General features: G+C 36.7%; 2 protein-coding genes across 2 annotated transcripts in view; both read right to left on the reverse strand.

The window, feature by feature from the left end:
* Nucleotides 1-17,423, reverse strand: part of LOC112054328 (roundabout homolog 2-like) — an 83,847-nt gene that overhangs the window by 58,949 nt on the left and 7,475 nt on the right. The gene's annotated exons all lie outside the window — the stretch shown is intronic.
* LOC128198193 (uncharacterized) overlaps nt 3,916-17,423 on the reverse strand; it is a 93,492-nt gene continuing 79,984 nt past the window's right edge. Inside the window, exon 3 of the mRNA XM_052882198.1 lies at nt 3,916-4,110. Within this exon, the coding sequence (XP_052738158.1) occupies nt 3,916-4,110 (195 nt within the window). The remainder of the gene's footprint in view (nt 4,111-17,423) is intronic.

A 17,423-nucleotide genomic window follows, 5' to 3' on the forward strand; every position in this document is an offset into this window, starting at 1 on the left:
ATTCAGCAAAAGTAATAAGTAATTTAATTAATAGGTAAATAATTTAATTTATAGGTACAATATAATTTTTTTTTTGTCTATTCTAGTAATAATTGACTAAACCAGGAGATAACCCACCTAATGTTTTAGTGAAATCTATAATTAATACGTTGCAATACAAATGTAAGCATCACGTTGAGTTATTCCTCGGACGCGTAGGTACCTACTAAGCGGCTTAGTTCCTCTTTCCTTATACGGACTGCAAAAGATGTGGAATGCTCTTCTAGCTATCGTTTTCCCCACCACCTACAATATGGGTACCTTCAAGTCAAGAGTGAATAGGCATCTTCTAAGCAAGCGCGTTCCACCAAAGGCTGCATCATCGCTTACAATCAGGCGTGATTGCAGCTAAGCGCTTGCCTAAACAATATAAAAAAATCACTGTTCTGCACCAGTGTTTTAACGGAGGTCCTGGGTTCGATTCCCGGCTGGGCCGATTGAGGTTTTCTTAATTAGTCCAGGTCTGGCTGGTAGGAGGCTTCGGCCGTGGCTAGTTACCACCCTACCGGCAAAGACGTACCGCTAAGCGATTTAGCGTTCCGGTACGATGCCGTGTAGAAACCGAAAGGGGTGTGGATTTTCATCCACCTCCTAACAAGTTAGCCCGCTTCCATCTTAGACTGCATTATCACTTATCATCAGGTGAGATTGTAGTCAAGGGCTATCTTGTAGTAAGCCTCATATGCAATTACAGTGCAATACTTTTCAGACCGGAACACAAACATATTGCAAAAATAAGCTTGTATTTCCCGTAGTATTGTTACGTTACGAAGACGCATATATTTAAAGGGGAATGGTGAATACATACTTTTCAGTCTCTCTCGCCCTTATAAATTTGATTATTACCGATACACTCGATTACCGCTAATTACCATAGCTTCCCCACATAACTCAATTCCACATAAACAGGCTATTGTAGCCCTGTCATTGTAATTGTACCATAATTTAGTCACACGATACCGCAGTGCCGTATCACCGCGCTTCTATTACTCAGTGCCACTTTAAACACTCGTATTAAAACCTCCTGTCATGTGAACATCAATTTGTCATTTAACCCGCATCTTGTGTTTCTGAGGAGATATCCTGATGTTATGATATCTTGCTCAATGCTGCTGTTTCATGCAGCCACCGCTATAGGATCACAGAATAAAGAATGGTACAGAATGAGTCTGTGATGTGAGAGTGAGGCCGGTGAAACCCGAAAAAATGTCACGCGTCTCCTTGACATCTGCATATAAAATTTTTTATAATTTGAATTTCAAGATTTAACACTAACAACAATTACGAAAATTAATATCGCAGCAGACTAATAATTAATAACTCATCATTATCAACCCATATTCGGCTCACTGCTGAGCACGAGTCTCCTCTCAGAATGAGAGGGGTTAGACCAATAGTCCACCACGCTGGCCTAATGCGGATTGCCAGACTTCACACACGCATAAAATTAAGAAAATTCTCTGGTGTGCAGGTTTCCTCACGATGTTTTTCCTTCACAGTTTGAGACATGTGATATTTAATTTCTTAAAATGCACACAACTATGAAAAGTTGGAAATGCATGCCCCTGACCAGATTCGAACCTACACCCTCCGGAATCGGAATCAGAGGTCATATCCACTTGGCAATCATGCAGCATGGCTTGGTTATGCAGCCTAGCAGCTTCTATTATTAGGGTCGTTTGAGGAGGTATAGCCTTCCAAACGAGTAAAGTTTTTTCGGCTAATTTTTCAATTAATTTAATCGCGCTAAGTTGCTATAGCCAGTCATAGTTGAGAACGCTGCACTCGAAATTATGGACGAATACGTATACCTAGGACATAATGATCCAGTTAGGTAGGTCCAATTTCGAGAAAGAGGTGAACCGTCAAATCTAACTCGGCTAGGCTGTATTCGGGAAACTTCGCGATATCTTTTCGTCCGAAATTCCTCAATGCCTGCAGACAAAAGTCTTCGAACAGTGCGTGTTGCCAGCGATGACTATGTCCCAAAGTGCTGGAATGTCGACCCCGCACTGTCGACCCCGCACGACACCCGCGCAGTGTTGGCCGACCCCCCATCAGGTGGATTGACGACATCAAGCGAGTCGCAGGGATTCGCTGGATGCAGGTGGCTCAGTATCGTGATGTTTGGAAGTCCTTACAAAAGGCCTATGTCCTGCAGTGGACGTCCATCGGCTGATATGATGATGATAATGATGAAGTTGCTATATTCATTAAGGTCGGCTGCCTACACTCGTTTTCCGTATTCGTTTTCCTAATGCGTAATTTCGATTTGGATTTTCGTGAGACCACCGCAAGACTTTTCGTTTTCCTTCTTTCAGAATGTTTAAATTGTCGCAAGGGCTATAGGGGGTACATTCGGTGTATGCGCGGAATTTGTTCCGTTCACTAAAAACCGTAACGGTACGTCATTTGATGTATTTTATATTGATTACATTCATTCGGTTTTCCGAACTCAGAAAATGGATTCGGAAAACGAGTATATTAGAGCCGGCCTAACTCAGATGCTATTTAAAACTTACCTACTAGTGTAAAATAGCCTTTAAAAAAACAAAACAGCTGCATATAAATAACTAAACGGTAATAAAATGTTTTGATACAATATTACGTAGCAGTTTCGTCAAACAAATTATTTTGTCATAATACAATATTAATTTTGAATACGCAAATAGAACGTTGAGCTTAAAATCTGTTTAAAATAAACCAAGTCTAATTGACTTACAACAGAAAACACTTTAAAGCGAAATGTAATAAATTGTTTTATAAATTCCACCCCTCTTACCCCATTAGCTATTTTCCAGGAATGTTTACGAGTTATTCTGGAATCGTTCCAAAGTTTCACTACCGCCCTCATTATGGGAGTAGTGTTAATGCCGAATGTCCGTGAAATCTCTTAGAGGACACTCCACTCAGTTTTAATTCTGTCTCTTTATTGCTTGCTTCGTTAAAGTTGAGAGGTTATTTGGCTGAGGAGGGAGGGCATGAATCCACGCCATTGTTCGCAGTCAAAGAAAATAAGAGGACAAAAGCACCTACTGAGGACTGTGTTTTAGCTACAACGTACCCGGTTTATAGGACGGAATGAAAAGTCATCGGTTCAAGATTCAATCCTACTATCCTACTTCCTACTAATATTATAAACGCGAAAGTTTGTATGGATGTTTGGATGTATGTTTGGATGTTTGTTACTCTTTAACGCCGCTACTACTGAAGCGATTTGGCTAAACGTTGGAATGGAAATGGATTTTACTCTGAATTAACACATAGGCTACTTTTTATCCCGTGGTTTCCCGATATTTGCGAAAACTGATGATTCACGCCTCGACTACTTAACCGAATTAGCTGAAATTTGGTATTGAGATATATTATAGCATGAATTAACACAGGCTACTTTTTATCCCGGAAACATCCATGGTTCCCGAGGGATTTGTGAAAAATTATATTCCACGCGAACGAAGTCGCGGGCGTCCGCTAGTTCCTAGTATATTGTCTACTCGTACTTCCTTTTATGTCTACTCTTACTTATCATTGCAATTTAGTTAGAGCAAAGGGTAATATAACTTACTCATATTACTTACTGAATTGCTTTGTTGGTCCACTGGCTGGCTCCTGGGCTTTAGGTCATGATATCCTGGGTTCGAGTCTCAGGTCTAGCTTTGAAACTTTTCAAAACAAATATTCTCAGTAGCACTATTGGAGGTATATTTGTTCCTTTCCGGGTATCTCAATAAAGGCTCAACAGTTTCACGAAAAACAGAATAATATTTATTATTTTTATGAAAAATACCATTGTTGATTTTAAAAAGTTACTTTTAAATTCAATAAAGTTCGTTAAGGGTTCATTTACACGAGCGGCAACTCTACCGACGACCGTAGTCAGCGGCAGGCGACGGGAGTCGACTGCAGTCGGCGACGTCTCGGCAGCAGGCGATGGCGTCGCCGACTGCTGTTGCAGTCGACTCTCAGCAACGGTCGGCGGCGGTCGCCCACTGCAGTCGACCCCCATTGACTGCCGCCGAAAGGTCGCCGACTGCAGTCGTCGGTAGCAGATGCCGCTCGTGTAAATAAACACTAAGAGATTAGCATGCCAAGAAAAACTGACACAATATGCAATGAATGAATGAACCTACTTGAAGATCCTACTTCTGTACCATATTATTAAAAGCTTTAACGATGAATGTGCATTTACAATAATATATCTATCCTTGGATAATATTGTAACAATATTTTTTGTTTACGATTCCAATCATACATTTCATTCACTGAAGATGAGTTATGGTTTCTTTTATACAGTTCACGTAAACCATCAAGGGATGTATCGACACTATAAAATTGCCATAAAAAATGATTTGGGTAACACCATTCATATGGGGCCAATAATAGTAGCGAGTCGCACGTCATCGGCTATGCGAGGACATTAATTTTTTTAACGTTGAAGCGTGTATTATATATGTTTTTTGTGCATCCAAAACATTTAATTTACTAAAAGTTTGTCACAAAAAGGATACTTACATTCAACATTTTTTACATGTTAGGTACCGACCAAATGATAGGAATAGATAAATAAAAATATGACAACTTAAAAAAAACTGTACCTACTTATCTTAACTAATACAAGTTGTCTACGACTTTTATTTTGTTGTATAAGAAAGTTTACCTTATTTTCCTGAAATTTGCAGGACTCTACAAAGGATTTCAGGAAATTAAATACTTTATATTCTCTCTATGTGTGGTGTTTCAAAAATATTAATTTTATCCTTTTAAAACTTTACTTTTTATCTTATTTAAATTACCGTTGCTTAGTTGAATAACATTGAGTAATAACTGATAAACAAAAGGTTTGCTCATGAGTAAGAAACTAGGACTGGTTCATACTTAGACAAATTCGTTTAATTTTTACGACACTAGGTAATGGTTAGTTTAACTAACTTTGCATAAACATAATATATCAGTTGTTGAGTACGGTTTAGCTTCGATTTGTAGTTTCCTTTGATCTTCAAAGGCTCGCCACAAAGCGGTCTTAAATCCTAATGAAAGAAAATCTGGAGTAATAAAATAAGAGTACAAACAAACAAAAGGCTTTTTAGCTTAATGTTAACGTAGCCCAATTTTATTTAAATGAATACAAAGTATTCTAGTCTAATTTTAAATAAAGTCACAATAAAGTGAAAAAATAAAACCTCATTGTCTAGACCGAGAACAAAATCGCAGAGGCAACAAAAGTCTTTCTCCGTTTCGGTCTGATAGGCGTTCTCAACAGAAATTACAGAAATATTCAGCTGCCTGTGACAAAGACCCGTTCAATGGTCAAGTTATTGTTCAATGCCGGGGATTTACAATACGACATCACGGATCACCCGACCCGGACAACAATACAACTTTGGTTTTGTAATAACTTTGAGCCGATCATGGAGTTTGAGCAATAAAAATGTTTGAACAGTTTCGAACTGATATTGAACTTTTTTGTTACGACATCCTGCCATAGTGTCTGTTGGGATTTTTTGGAGAAATAAATTAATCATTTTTAGTGACTTTATACAATGCTATATTCAAAGGAAGCTCTTAATAATACGGGATAAGCGATGTTCTGAGACAGGTATAGCATTTTTTGACGATTGATGTAGTATGTACTAGTAGGGTGAATGGTTTGAATCCCGTATTTTAACGGAAATCCTAGATTTGTACCTATTGTGCAATATAGGATTTGGGTGATTATTAATTGAACCATGTACTCCATGTGGAACATTGAGCCAACTATTATTATTCCGATAGTTGTTTCAGTCAATGGTCTTACAGCGAAAACCTTCGACCAACACATTAAGAAGCTTTCACCAAGAGTCGGATACAGAAGGCAGTGATTCTTGAGGCGTATTGTGAGGAGGTTCCTCACTCTGCAACTCTGACCATCGGTTGTTTGGGGACTCAGATGTCCCGCAGCGGGAGGGTTAATTTCAGATCTAAAATAAATTTATATTCAGTGAAGTTAAAGGTTTATTGTATTGGAGACAAAATAAAGGCCAATACAATTATAGTTATTATACCTAATAAAATTTTATTATTTTATTTCCACTAATAACTAACGGTGGAATTCATAGTCGTAGTAGGGGGCCCCTAAGGGGATTATTCAGCCGCTATGTGTCGAATTCAACCCCTACGCGTTTCATAGACAAAAGAAACCCCTCATTTGACAGGAGCTGGCGGCTGACTGCTGAATTACCGATATTTGTCAGCCAAACCATCCCCTGGCATTTTTTTTTGTTGTTAATCGTGATTTATTTATTAGAAAGTGGACGTTATAAGTGAAGTTATAAACAGCGAGTTATATCAGTGCCCAAGATATATATTCGCAATTGCGTAAACCCAGTATATGGCGATATGGAATGTACGAAAGATTCTCATATTAGGCATAATATGCCTCTGTTTGATGAAGAATGAACACAGAAGACCAAGAGAGGAATACCAATACCGCTAGTATTATACATTCTAGCAGCACTTCAATTCTATGTAACGGGATGTTATCAGGTACGTACCTTTGTTCATTATCAATAATTTTTTGTTCATGAAGACGCCGCGCGGTTTCACCCTGTGTGGTTCCCATTTCCGTAAGAATATGGGGATAAAATATAGCCTATAGAGCTCGGGAATAGTGTAGCTTCCCAACAGTGAAAGAATTTTTTAAATTGGTTCAGTAGTTCCAGAGCCTATTCAAAACATACAAACAAACAAATCTTTCCTGTTTCTATTATTAGTAAAGATAAATTAGGAGTAGATATAAAACCAATTAGCCCAGTGGGTATGACCCCTGCCTTTGATTATGATGGTGTAGGTTCCCAACAGTGATAGAATCTTTCAAATCAGTTCAGTAGTTACAGATCCTATTCAAAACAAACAAACAAATTTTTCCTGTTTATAATATTAGTATAGATAAATTAGGAGTAGTACAAAATCCATATAGCCCAGTTGATATGACCTCTGCCTTCTATTCGGAGGGTGTAGGTTCAAATGCTGTCTGAAACATGCACCTCCAAATCATTTCAGTTATGTGCATTTTATGAATTTAAATGTATATTACATGTCTCATACGGTGAAGGAAAAACATTGTCTCTACATGTGTGAAGTCTGCCAATTCACATTGGGCCAGCGTGGTGGACCTTATCCCTCTCATTCTGATTGGAGACTCATGCTTTACATACTCATGATGAAGAATTTAATTAGTTTGTTTGTTTGTAATCTAACCTATATAAATGTTAGGTATACCTATCTAGTTTTGATTTAGGAAATATATAACCAACATGAATGTAACCAACATAATGTTTATTTTCAGACTGTATGTGCAGTCCATCAAGCATTCATGAAATGAATGAATTGCATGAAATAACAGAAATGCCACAAGTCAAGCTGTATTGATGGCACGCATAGGTATACATATAAACAACCCCGGAGGACCCTATGCACAGATTAAAAGAAACCAGCTATCATGGCAGGGAATAGCAGTGATGAGCTCTGAGAATACTGTTTTACCAAGAATACTGAGAATACTTTGGTTCTTGAAAATCTGAGTTTTCAGATCACAGTAATTGGAAGACCCACATACCTTGAAAAGTCCGCAGCATTTAATATCGAGGTAGTAGGAGTGAGTGCAGTATGTTGTAAGGTGGTCACTCACTCTGAAGTCCATAACAATAGAAAATGTATACAAATCTTAATTGAATGAAATTTATTGATTCACATCTTTAATAAAGATAATTATTAAATGTTTACTTCTGCATTTTTCATTTAAGTCTGGCCCTATATAAAAAAACAATAATAACAATAAGTTATATGTAAATTATGTATTTATTGTTGTTATTAATTAAACTTTGTATCAAAAGGATATAGGTTTGAATTTAGAATTGCAATAAGTACTGTGTGGTTCATTATTATCAGCCCATTACCGGGCCAAGCCTACCTCCTAAATATATAATATTATGTGATCTAAAGCTTTGTAAAACGCAATTTTACCACTATTCCTAAGGATAAGCTACACTTATATTTATTTACTGCACTTACTATAAATTGTAAGAAAATACAGCATAATAGTACCTACTTGTAATTATTTCAGGTAATTATAGGTGGTTTTGAGTAAAATAAACAAATTTCCTCTGACAATATTTTTTTTATTTCAAGTAGGATTCCACATTACAAAAGTATGAAATATCAAACTACTTATATAGTAAATAGTATGCTTGGGATTTCTCTGCGTGATCGAATCACAAATGAGGAGATCTGCAGACAAACCAAAGTCACTGACATAGGTAGCACAGCGAGTCGTGAAGCTGAAGTGGCAATGGGCAGGCCACATAGTTCGAAGAGCCGATGAAATCGCAGTGTTGGTCGAACCCCCACTTGGTGGACCGACGGCATCAAGCGGGTTGCAGGGAGCCGCTGGACGCTGGCGGCTCGAGACCGTTGTGTTTGAAAGTCCATGCAAGACGGCTATGTCCAGCAGTGGACGTCCATCGGCTGATAATTTTGATTATGATCATGTTCGTCCACATATATTCAATATTTTTCTAACAACTCCTTCTTGTTAGAAAGAAACTTTTTGATAAAATTGATCTATTGTACTCTTGAACGAATTAAATTTTACTATGATAAATAAAAACAAAAACTAAATGAAAATATTAGAAAATAGAAACTCAATTATTTTGTAAAATGTCAAAGAATTAACAAAATACGTCTCTCTGTGGTTCTGTCACAGAATTTTCAAAGATCTAATGTAAAATCATAGACAACATTTGCTTGAAACTCCAGTCACCTAGGGGCTCTTTAGTAGTTTGTTTATGAAATGCAATGAAGGATGATTCAATAGTCAGCCCCTGGGTGAATACTGAATATTGGTTTTTGGGGGATTGTTCACTTCACGACTATGAATTCCAGGGTAAGAACTTTGTTTGAACCAATGCATAGCTTCCCGGACACAGTCAAAGAAGCCACGGCTACAAAAAAGCGGGTTCATTTTAGGACAACGCTTTGTGCGTTGTTTTGTGCTAAATACAATAAATAAAAAAAATATATATTACTAGGAATTTTGCCGTAGGGTCCTACTTTAATCTCAGTTCAATCATTTACACGTGGAGGAACTAAACATGTCCGTTTATTTAAGTTATATGAAACACATCTTTGTGAAAACTATGATACAAATAAGTTCAAATTCGCGTGAAATAGCTTGACTAAGCTCAAGCTTACAAAACGTTTTCAATAACTTCTTGTACCTATGTCTCCTCGGAAAGTATTAGATCGTCGATGCATGTGACATTTTTGGTAAATGTGACATTCCCATATCGTGTGGGACGATACCGTGATACCGTTTTATTTTGACAAAAGTACAAAGAATTCCCTTTGTTACATTTAAAGCAATATATCAGCATGTGACACTCAGTTTAAGGAAAAAAAAACCATTCATGAGTTTTTAGATGCATTGCATCAAAACATAAAATAAATTTACCAATTCGTGCCCATAGACGTGTATTTTACGCCTACTACACTTTATAACCAACCTAACTTGGTCCCTTTACATTGTCTTTTCTATCCTATACCTACCCACCTATAATTATTATCTAAGATTATTCTCTATAATATAGAGACCAAGTCAGGTGGACGTAACTTTGTTCATAATAGTAGGTAGGTACCTATTCACACTTTCACGATTAAAAACTGATACCTAATATATTAATTTTACCTGAATAATAATTTAAATGACAGTTATTAAAATGTTTACAAATTTAATATGTTTAAAAAAAACCACGTTCAGTCGTGAAGTTATAAATAAAAACCTTTTTTGACTTTGACTTAGACCTTTTTTGAAAACGTAAAAATCAGATAACTATTCTTTAAGAACACATACGAACTTAACTTGCAAACAGAAGGGTCAAATACAGAACCTCCTTTTTAGAAGTGGTTTAACTAAGTAAAACTTTTGAAACTAAGTAACGAAATAAACTAAATGTCACACGATAACTGAAACAATTACCCAAACAATTCCACGCAATAACACGGGAGGTGAAGATTTATCACGTCATCAATGGAATTTCAATGCGCAAGACCACCCGCTACTTACTAACGATGTCGTTAGAGACAATACTGGTGGCACAATGCGAGAATAACGACCTTCGTAGCTTTACACCATTGATACCGACTGGCTAAATAGCCAAAAACAAAAGACGCACATAAATCACACCACCTTACCCCCACGATGCAAATACTGTCACTTTAGAAAAATATTAACCAATCAATAATGCGTTCTACTCCCTTTGCATTAGGTTTTAAACGGTGAATAGAATTTTGAATAGCCCGCACTTTGAGATAAACAATGGACACTGGACGTTGGTAACTTTACAACAGTATAACATAATCATTGGTCTATTGTTCGCGGAGCAATTCTCAAAAATACATCATGGGTATTAAATAGTCAATAGTACCTCAGTGCGGGTGGACATTGTGGAGGATGTACGACAAAATATTATTACCACAGTGCGAGGCGAATTGATTATATTGGAAACAGCGGGTAGTGTTGAAATGGTTTTTTTGCAAGCATTACCATAAAGGCTTACTTTGTTCAAAACTTAAATACATTTTGGTTCATTAGGTACATAATTTTTCATTGTAAGCGAAATTTATTAGTCTCCTTTTTACTAAATGGTTACCTGTCACAAAGGTTTTTCTAGATTTATGATAGGTACTTGATATTTATCTTTGGCTCTTTTCTATGATAAATTATACTGAACTAAATTATGTTTACCATTACATATATGGGCTTAATATTTCAATAAATACAGTGTGTATGAAATAGAAGACAGATATTACTCGTGTATCTCCAATTACATTGGAATCTGCCAACGAATCTCTCCCATATTTCGAAGGCAAATCAACCAATATTAGCTTACACTTAGGTTAGATTTGCTAAAGTATTATGTATTAACTACTGTATTATATTATGATTAATATCTTAATAGTTATCGCATAGTTAAATGAATTTGGCGTGTATGAAATAGAAGACATTATAATATCTCAAACTAAGAGGGAATTTTCCAATAATCTCTTCCACGTTTTTAAGAGAAATAAACCTGCTATTACAAGCTTAGGCATACTTTGGGTTAGCTAAAGTTAAATAATATCGACTTCTCTTCTTTCTATGTATCACCAAAACTCAATAACGTATAGTAGAGGTAACACTGTATTTTAGTTGACTATAAACAAACCCTAGAATCTAGAATAAAAAAAGAATAGTAAAACCACAGACCTAGCCAAAGTTGTACGCCACAGTAATACAACACAGCGCAGAGAAGTTGTAGCCCCCAGGACAGTTTACCGGAGCGATATAATCTAATTGCTGCTTCGCCTTGACCTTCCTAAATGCATTTTGTGTGTTGCCAATTATCGCCTTCGCTGGACACTGTCCATCAGTTTATACTTAAACTAGCGACACACCCCATCTTCGCAAGGGCGCTATGTAGATACTAATATCATGATCTATACTATGTAACAGGATCTTTATGGCGCACTCCGCGTCGACCGCTGCCAACCGAGACGAAACGTACGTCCTGCTAGATGGTGTGTCTCCGATTTTTAAATCTCTGATATGTAATTATATATGACCTTTTAAAACATATAAGCCTTCTCTTGAATCACACTATCTATCGCTGAAAACTGGATTAAAATCTGTTGAATAGTTTCAAAGACATATGCGAACATCCACCTGAAGCGACTTCATTTACTATGTAATTATGTTAATGATAATTAAAATACCTATGCATCACTGTGTCTCCATAATAAAATCAATCCACCGTAAACATTTTCATTTAAAGACGTGTCAAGACGAATGCATATTGCTTGCACTCTAAACATGTTTTAGATAATGATATCTCATGAAAATTCAGGCTCCTAATTCTATACGAATTTACTTAATACTTCTTAACTCTATCATTAGTATTCTGCGTGAATCATTGTCTTCAGTACTCTGCAATCTTCAGTCAAAATATGTGGCTCGTCGTTTCCGTATTTTGTTGTTTGTAAGTTTTTGAAAATATCACTTATATCTCTACTGCAATTTATCGAAATTGGTTCAGTAATTTACCGGGAAAAGATAACTGACAGACGGACTAACTTTCGCATTTTTAATATAAGTATGGATTTAGTTCGACTATTGTTTACCTATTATAGATTACGTTGGATTAAAGTTTGAAAGTGTAAACAGAATAAGCACCATTAGCACGAGCCAGCAAAAAGCTTGAATTCTAAAAAGTCAAATATTGAATTATGAAAAATTTCATGTTACAATAATGCACATAATCTCTTTACATTCATTAGCACTATATCTAACTTTATTACACGCATAAACTGTGCGTGAAGGCGATAATTGCTAACACAAAAAATACATTTACAAAGGCAAAGGCGACATTGTGCGGGTAATTACATTAAACCTGTAATTTGTCCAAAGGGCGATCAAATTATATACTAGAGGTTTACTAACAAAAATGTTTAGAAGAAATAATAATTAAGTACTAATTGTGAAGTTATAATGGATAAGGTCTTCGTTACAGTAATTAGATTGAACAGCTACCTAAAGATCACAAAGTCCAGATTGTTTGGATATAGATCATGAAGTTCATTTTATTTGAGTTACGGAAAAACATATTGAATTTGAGGCCAATTAGAAATCTTTAGATTGGATTTGAAAGTTGCTGATATTATATACCAGTGACTCGACCTCGTAGGTTATAGGTAATCTTTTGATTTTTCTCTTAAAAAATCTTACAGACTTTCATTAGATCTTTTAACATTTTTTTTATTTAATGTTTCATCCTTAAAAATAATACTTAAAAAAACAGTAATAAAATAAAGACCGAGACATTTTTATTAACACCTAATAGATTTTTTATTTAAAAAAATCGGCTCTAGGTTCTAAATTTTGTAGAAGGCAGGCCCAAGTCTTGGGCCCAAAGGGCCCATGTGGTGTCATATAAAACACAAAATATGATTATCTATTCACTTGATTTCATGAAGAAATCATATTATTCCTCTTCCAAATAATCGACCAACACACAATGGTTCGTATTAACAATGAGTCGCTAATTTCCTCCTCACCCTCCGTATCCTCAAATAGCTGTTTCCCATCGCATGACAAACTAAATTAACACATCAGATCTCCCTCGCTTCACGCACTGCTTAACTTTTAAAAGTTTTTCGGGGAAAAACGCACGTTCCCGAATAGTTGGGGAAAACATTTTTAGTAGAACACGCTGAAGGTCATGATAGTTCAACAAAATAAGCCCATGAGCTTTACCAAAAAAAGGACGTGGATTTGATGATGCTTGATGCGTTTTGTTTTTTTTTTTTTTTAAAGTAAGATAATAGTTGAAACCTTTACTTTTATACTTTGTAATATAGTGCCAGTACTTACCTAGGGTAATTACTAACCAACGCTTATGTCTATATAATTCAGTAAAAACTAAACATAATATGAAATATCTATGTTTTAGAGATTTATAAAATCAGTCTTTGTGAAAGAAGAAAAAAATGTATCGTCCTTTACTAAATTCAGATATAAATTGAAATATCTCCAACCCTTGTAATAATTTCCGAGATGTGTGCATCTATACTAATATTATAAAGTTTGTGATGTTGTATTGTAAAGCACCAATTTTAAAAATTATTTTACCACTGGAAAGCCACGTTATTTGTGAGTTTATCCCCGTATTCTTATGAGAATATGAAATACGTGGGTGAAACTGCAGTGCATCGGCTAGCCATAAATATGGTAGTTGTAGTGATGACGCAATCCCAAGAACTATATTAGATATTAGGATAGGAAATTTTTATATCGCGTGCAAGACTATCGGACATGCACACGCGATAATATTTTCTTGACGAGAAGGAAAATATTAATTTCTCTTGGGCGAACAGGGCTATATGTATGATTAATCTCCCCATATTTCGACGTGGAATCGGCTTAAGTCGAGAAGAGATTACATACAAGAAGTAACAAGACTAGTTATTAGCCTATTACAGCGGGCCATTACAGGCCTCTCTTCTTATAAGAGATGGGATTTGAAGCTTAGACTCACCACGCTTCTGCAATGTCCATTGGTGGGTTTAGGGTAATAATCTTTGATTCTGTGACGACCACTATCATGATATGGATAATGACCAAACCGTCTGCTTAATGTGCTCTCCGAGGAATAAAGGGTGTAACATCACAGACTTCCCAACTCCGGGCACCAGGCAGGGGAGTTTTTACTGAATATTTCTTAAAAGAAAGAAGAGCTCAATATTCTATACCTTGATTCAGAAACTAACCCTTCCTACTATTGGACCAGCGAAGCAGCTATTAATATTATTCTTCCAACATTTGGATCTCTATCGGTTCCGATTCGCTCTAAGCCGAAGTCCGAGTCAAACTCATATTATGAGAAGCTTTTAGACTAAAGTTCTCCTAGACTATGGAATCGACTCTGCGAGAGCTTCTCGCTCGGGGGAACCCCTCGATGAAGTTGTAGAGAAGTCCTATGAACCATATACACATAAAAAAAAATTAAAATACATATTTTGTATTGTATGACATAGGCCTATCAAAACAGTTAGCTTTAGCGTTTTCTGTTCTTTGCCTTCATCACATATTTTGACAAGGCCTAATATTTTCTACAAATGTAGATGAATTGTATGTTATTCAACAAAAGTAGTTGATATCTAATACAATGCTATGGTAGTGACGGCCTCCGTGGTGCAGTAGTATGCGCCTTGGATTCACAAGACGGAGGTCCTGGGTTCGATCCCCAGCTGGGCCGATAAAGGTTTTCTTAATTGGTCTAGCTCTGGCTGGTGGGAGGCTTTGACCGTGGCTACCACCCTACCGGCAAAGAAGTACCGCCAAGCGATTTAGCATTCCGATACGATGTCGTGTAGAAACCGATAGCGTGAATTCTTATCCTACTCATCATTCCATCTAACTTATAAAGAACTAGCGGCGACTTCGTCCGCGTAAAATTCGATGTCAACTTTACACAATAGTTAAGGCAGCGCATGCGAATAAGTCTGTTTAAGAGGATTTTCGGTCCGACCTGTATGACAAAAACTGTGATAACACGGCTAATGTATATGATACACATATATAATATAGCCTATAGCACTCCTCGATAGTGTAGCATTCTACTGGTTAAAGAATTTTTGAATTCGGACCAGTAGTTCCGATGATTACCCCATTTAAAGAATGTTACAAACTTACAAACTTTACTTCTTTATAATATTAGTATAGATATAGATAAAAAGAAGCTTCAATAGTAGCAATCTAGTACATCCTTTTTTTTTTTTTTTTTTTAACGTGGGGAAATCCTCATGGATACCTTCTCGCCACGGGGAGGCAAGACGGTTATGTCGGACTTCAACCGACTAAAACCCCACGGTGTTCCGACTCGCCGCCTGATGACTGAGCCACGGGAAATCTAGTACATCCTAGCTTAGCTTAGCTATATGCATGTGGGTATACTATGCAACTAAGCGTCTACTCTAAGCTATAGTAACAGCTGCACAATTTACATAGTTCCCACTTCCAAATTACAACGGCATGGTCCCAGCAACAGTGACGTCATAATCTATTTAATACAAACATGTGTCTAGTGAGGCTAAACTCACCTTGTGCTGGCATTTACTTGTAGGTAATAATCCTTATTTTGATTTATTCAGAGGTTTTTTTTGACGGCCTCCGTGGCGCAGTGGTATGCGCGGTGGATTTACAAGACGGAGGTCCTGGGTTCGATCCCCGGCTGGGCAGATTGAGATTTCTTAATTTGTCCAGATCTGGCTGGTGGGAGGCTTTGGCCGTGGCTAGTTACCACCCTACCCGCAAAGACGTACCGCCAACAAGTTAGCCCGCTTCTATCTTAGACTGCATCATCACTTACCATCAGGTGAGATTGTAGTCAAGGGCTAACTTGTAAAGAATAAAAAAAAAAGGTGACTGTGAACATTTTCCGTGTCCCTTGATTACAACCATAGAGCTTATTGTGTCCCTTGTCTATTCTGTGATAGTTCTAAAATAAGGTATGGTCTACATCATCATTATCAACCCATATTCGGCTCACTGCTGAGCTCGAGTCTCATCTCCGAATGAGAGGGGTTAGGCCAATTAGTCCACCACGCTGGCCCAATGCGGATTGGCAGACTTCACACACGCAGAGAATTATGAAAATTCTCTGGTATGCAGGTTTCCTCACGATGGTCTACATACAAGTGGTATATTCTGACTGTAAAAACTTAATATAACTGCTTTGGTTTAAAATTCGCATACTATTCTAAAATATCGAAATATGTACTTCAAACTGTAGGGGTTTCTAGCAAAAAATTTTTTTTTCTATTTAACCAATATTACCATTATCCTCCAACTAGTCAGGAAAGACTATTAGTAGTAGGAACGGCAATAGACCATGGGCGGGGTTCGAACCACTAACCCTCGATGTGTCTGATCGCTTTTGAGCGTTGAGCTATTGAGGCTCTAGGTTGACTTGAAGCTTAGTGTTAGTGAAGCGTAGAAGGAAAATATAAAAAAAATACTGCTTTAAGTTTAAACGGTTAAGGATATGGGCCCTTTAATCCTACTTCCTCCCAACCTAAAGTAGAGCATGGGCTAATAAACTTTCACCGTTTATAAAATGACGAAGGTCAAGCCAAGTCTTAGTTCGTTCATAGCTCAGACCAATTATCATAGGACCTGCCTCACTAGACGTTACCCCTCTGTCAAAGTATATGATCATGATCTAACGTGTTTATACAAACTGCGTCTATAGAATCGATGTTTCATCAATCAAATTACACGTGTGTGTATAAGGATTTAATTTTATAGTTGTGTGTAGTTTAAGGACACAGGATAATTGGTGTTAAATATTTTCGATGTGTGAGCTTACTTCGTCTCTCTACAAACGACAGACAATTTTGTTGTTGAAATTGAGTACTATGCAAGTCCAAAGGAAATTGGTCTGAGGTTTATCGATATTCATACATAAAGTTTTGCTAATGAAAGTAGAGACCGAAATCGCCCGCCAAATTAAAAAAAAATCTGAGTAAATTCTCAAAATTATAGTGCAAATATTGGACTGAGTTGAATACTATAGTATTGGTAGTAATGTTTATTTATTATTCACAAACAAAAAATAATTCAAACACATTATAAAAACGCATGTTTACGAGTATTTAATTTGTTTAAATGATTTTTTTTAATTTGACGGGCGATTTCAGTCTCTACTTTCATTAGCAAAACTTCATGAATGAAAATCGATTACCCTCAGACCAATTTCCTTTAGACTTGAATAGTACTCAATTTCACCAACAAGATTGTCTGTGTTGTCTCTACT

This window comes from Bicyclus anynana, chromosome 6, assembly GCF_947172395.1.
Source record: "Bicyclus anynana chromosome 6, ilBicAnyn1.1, whole genome shotgun sequence".
Taxonomy (NCBI): Eukaryota; Metazoa; Arthropoda; class Insecta; order Lepidoptera; family Nymphalidae; genus Bicyclus; species Bicyclus anynana.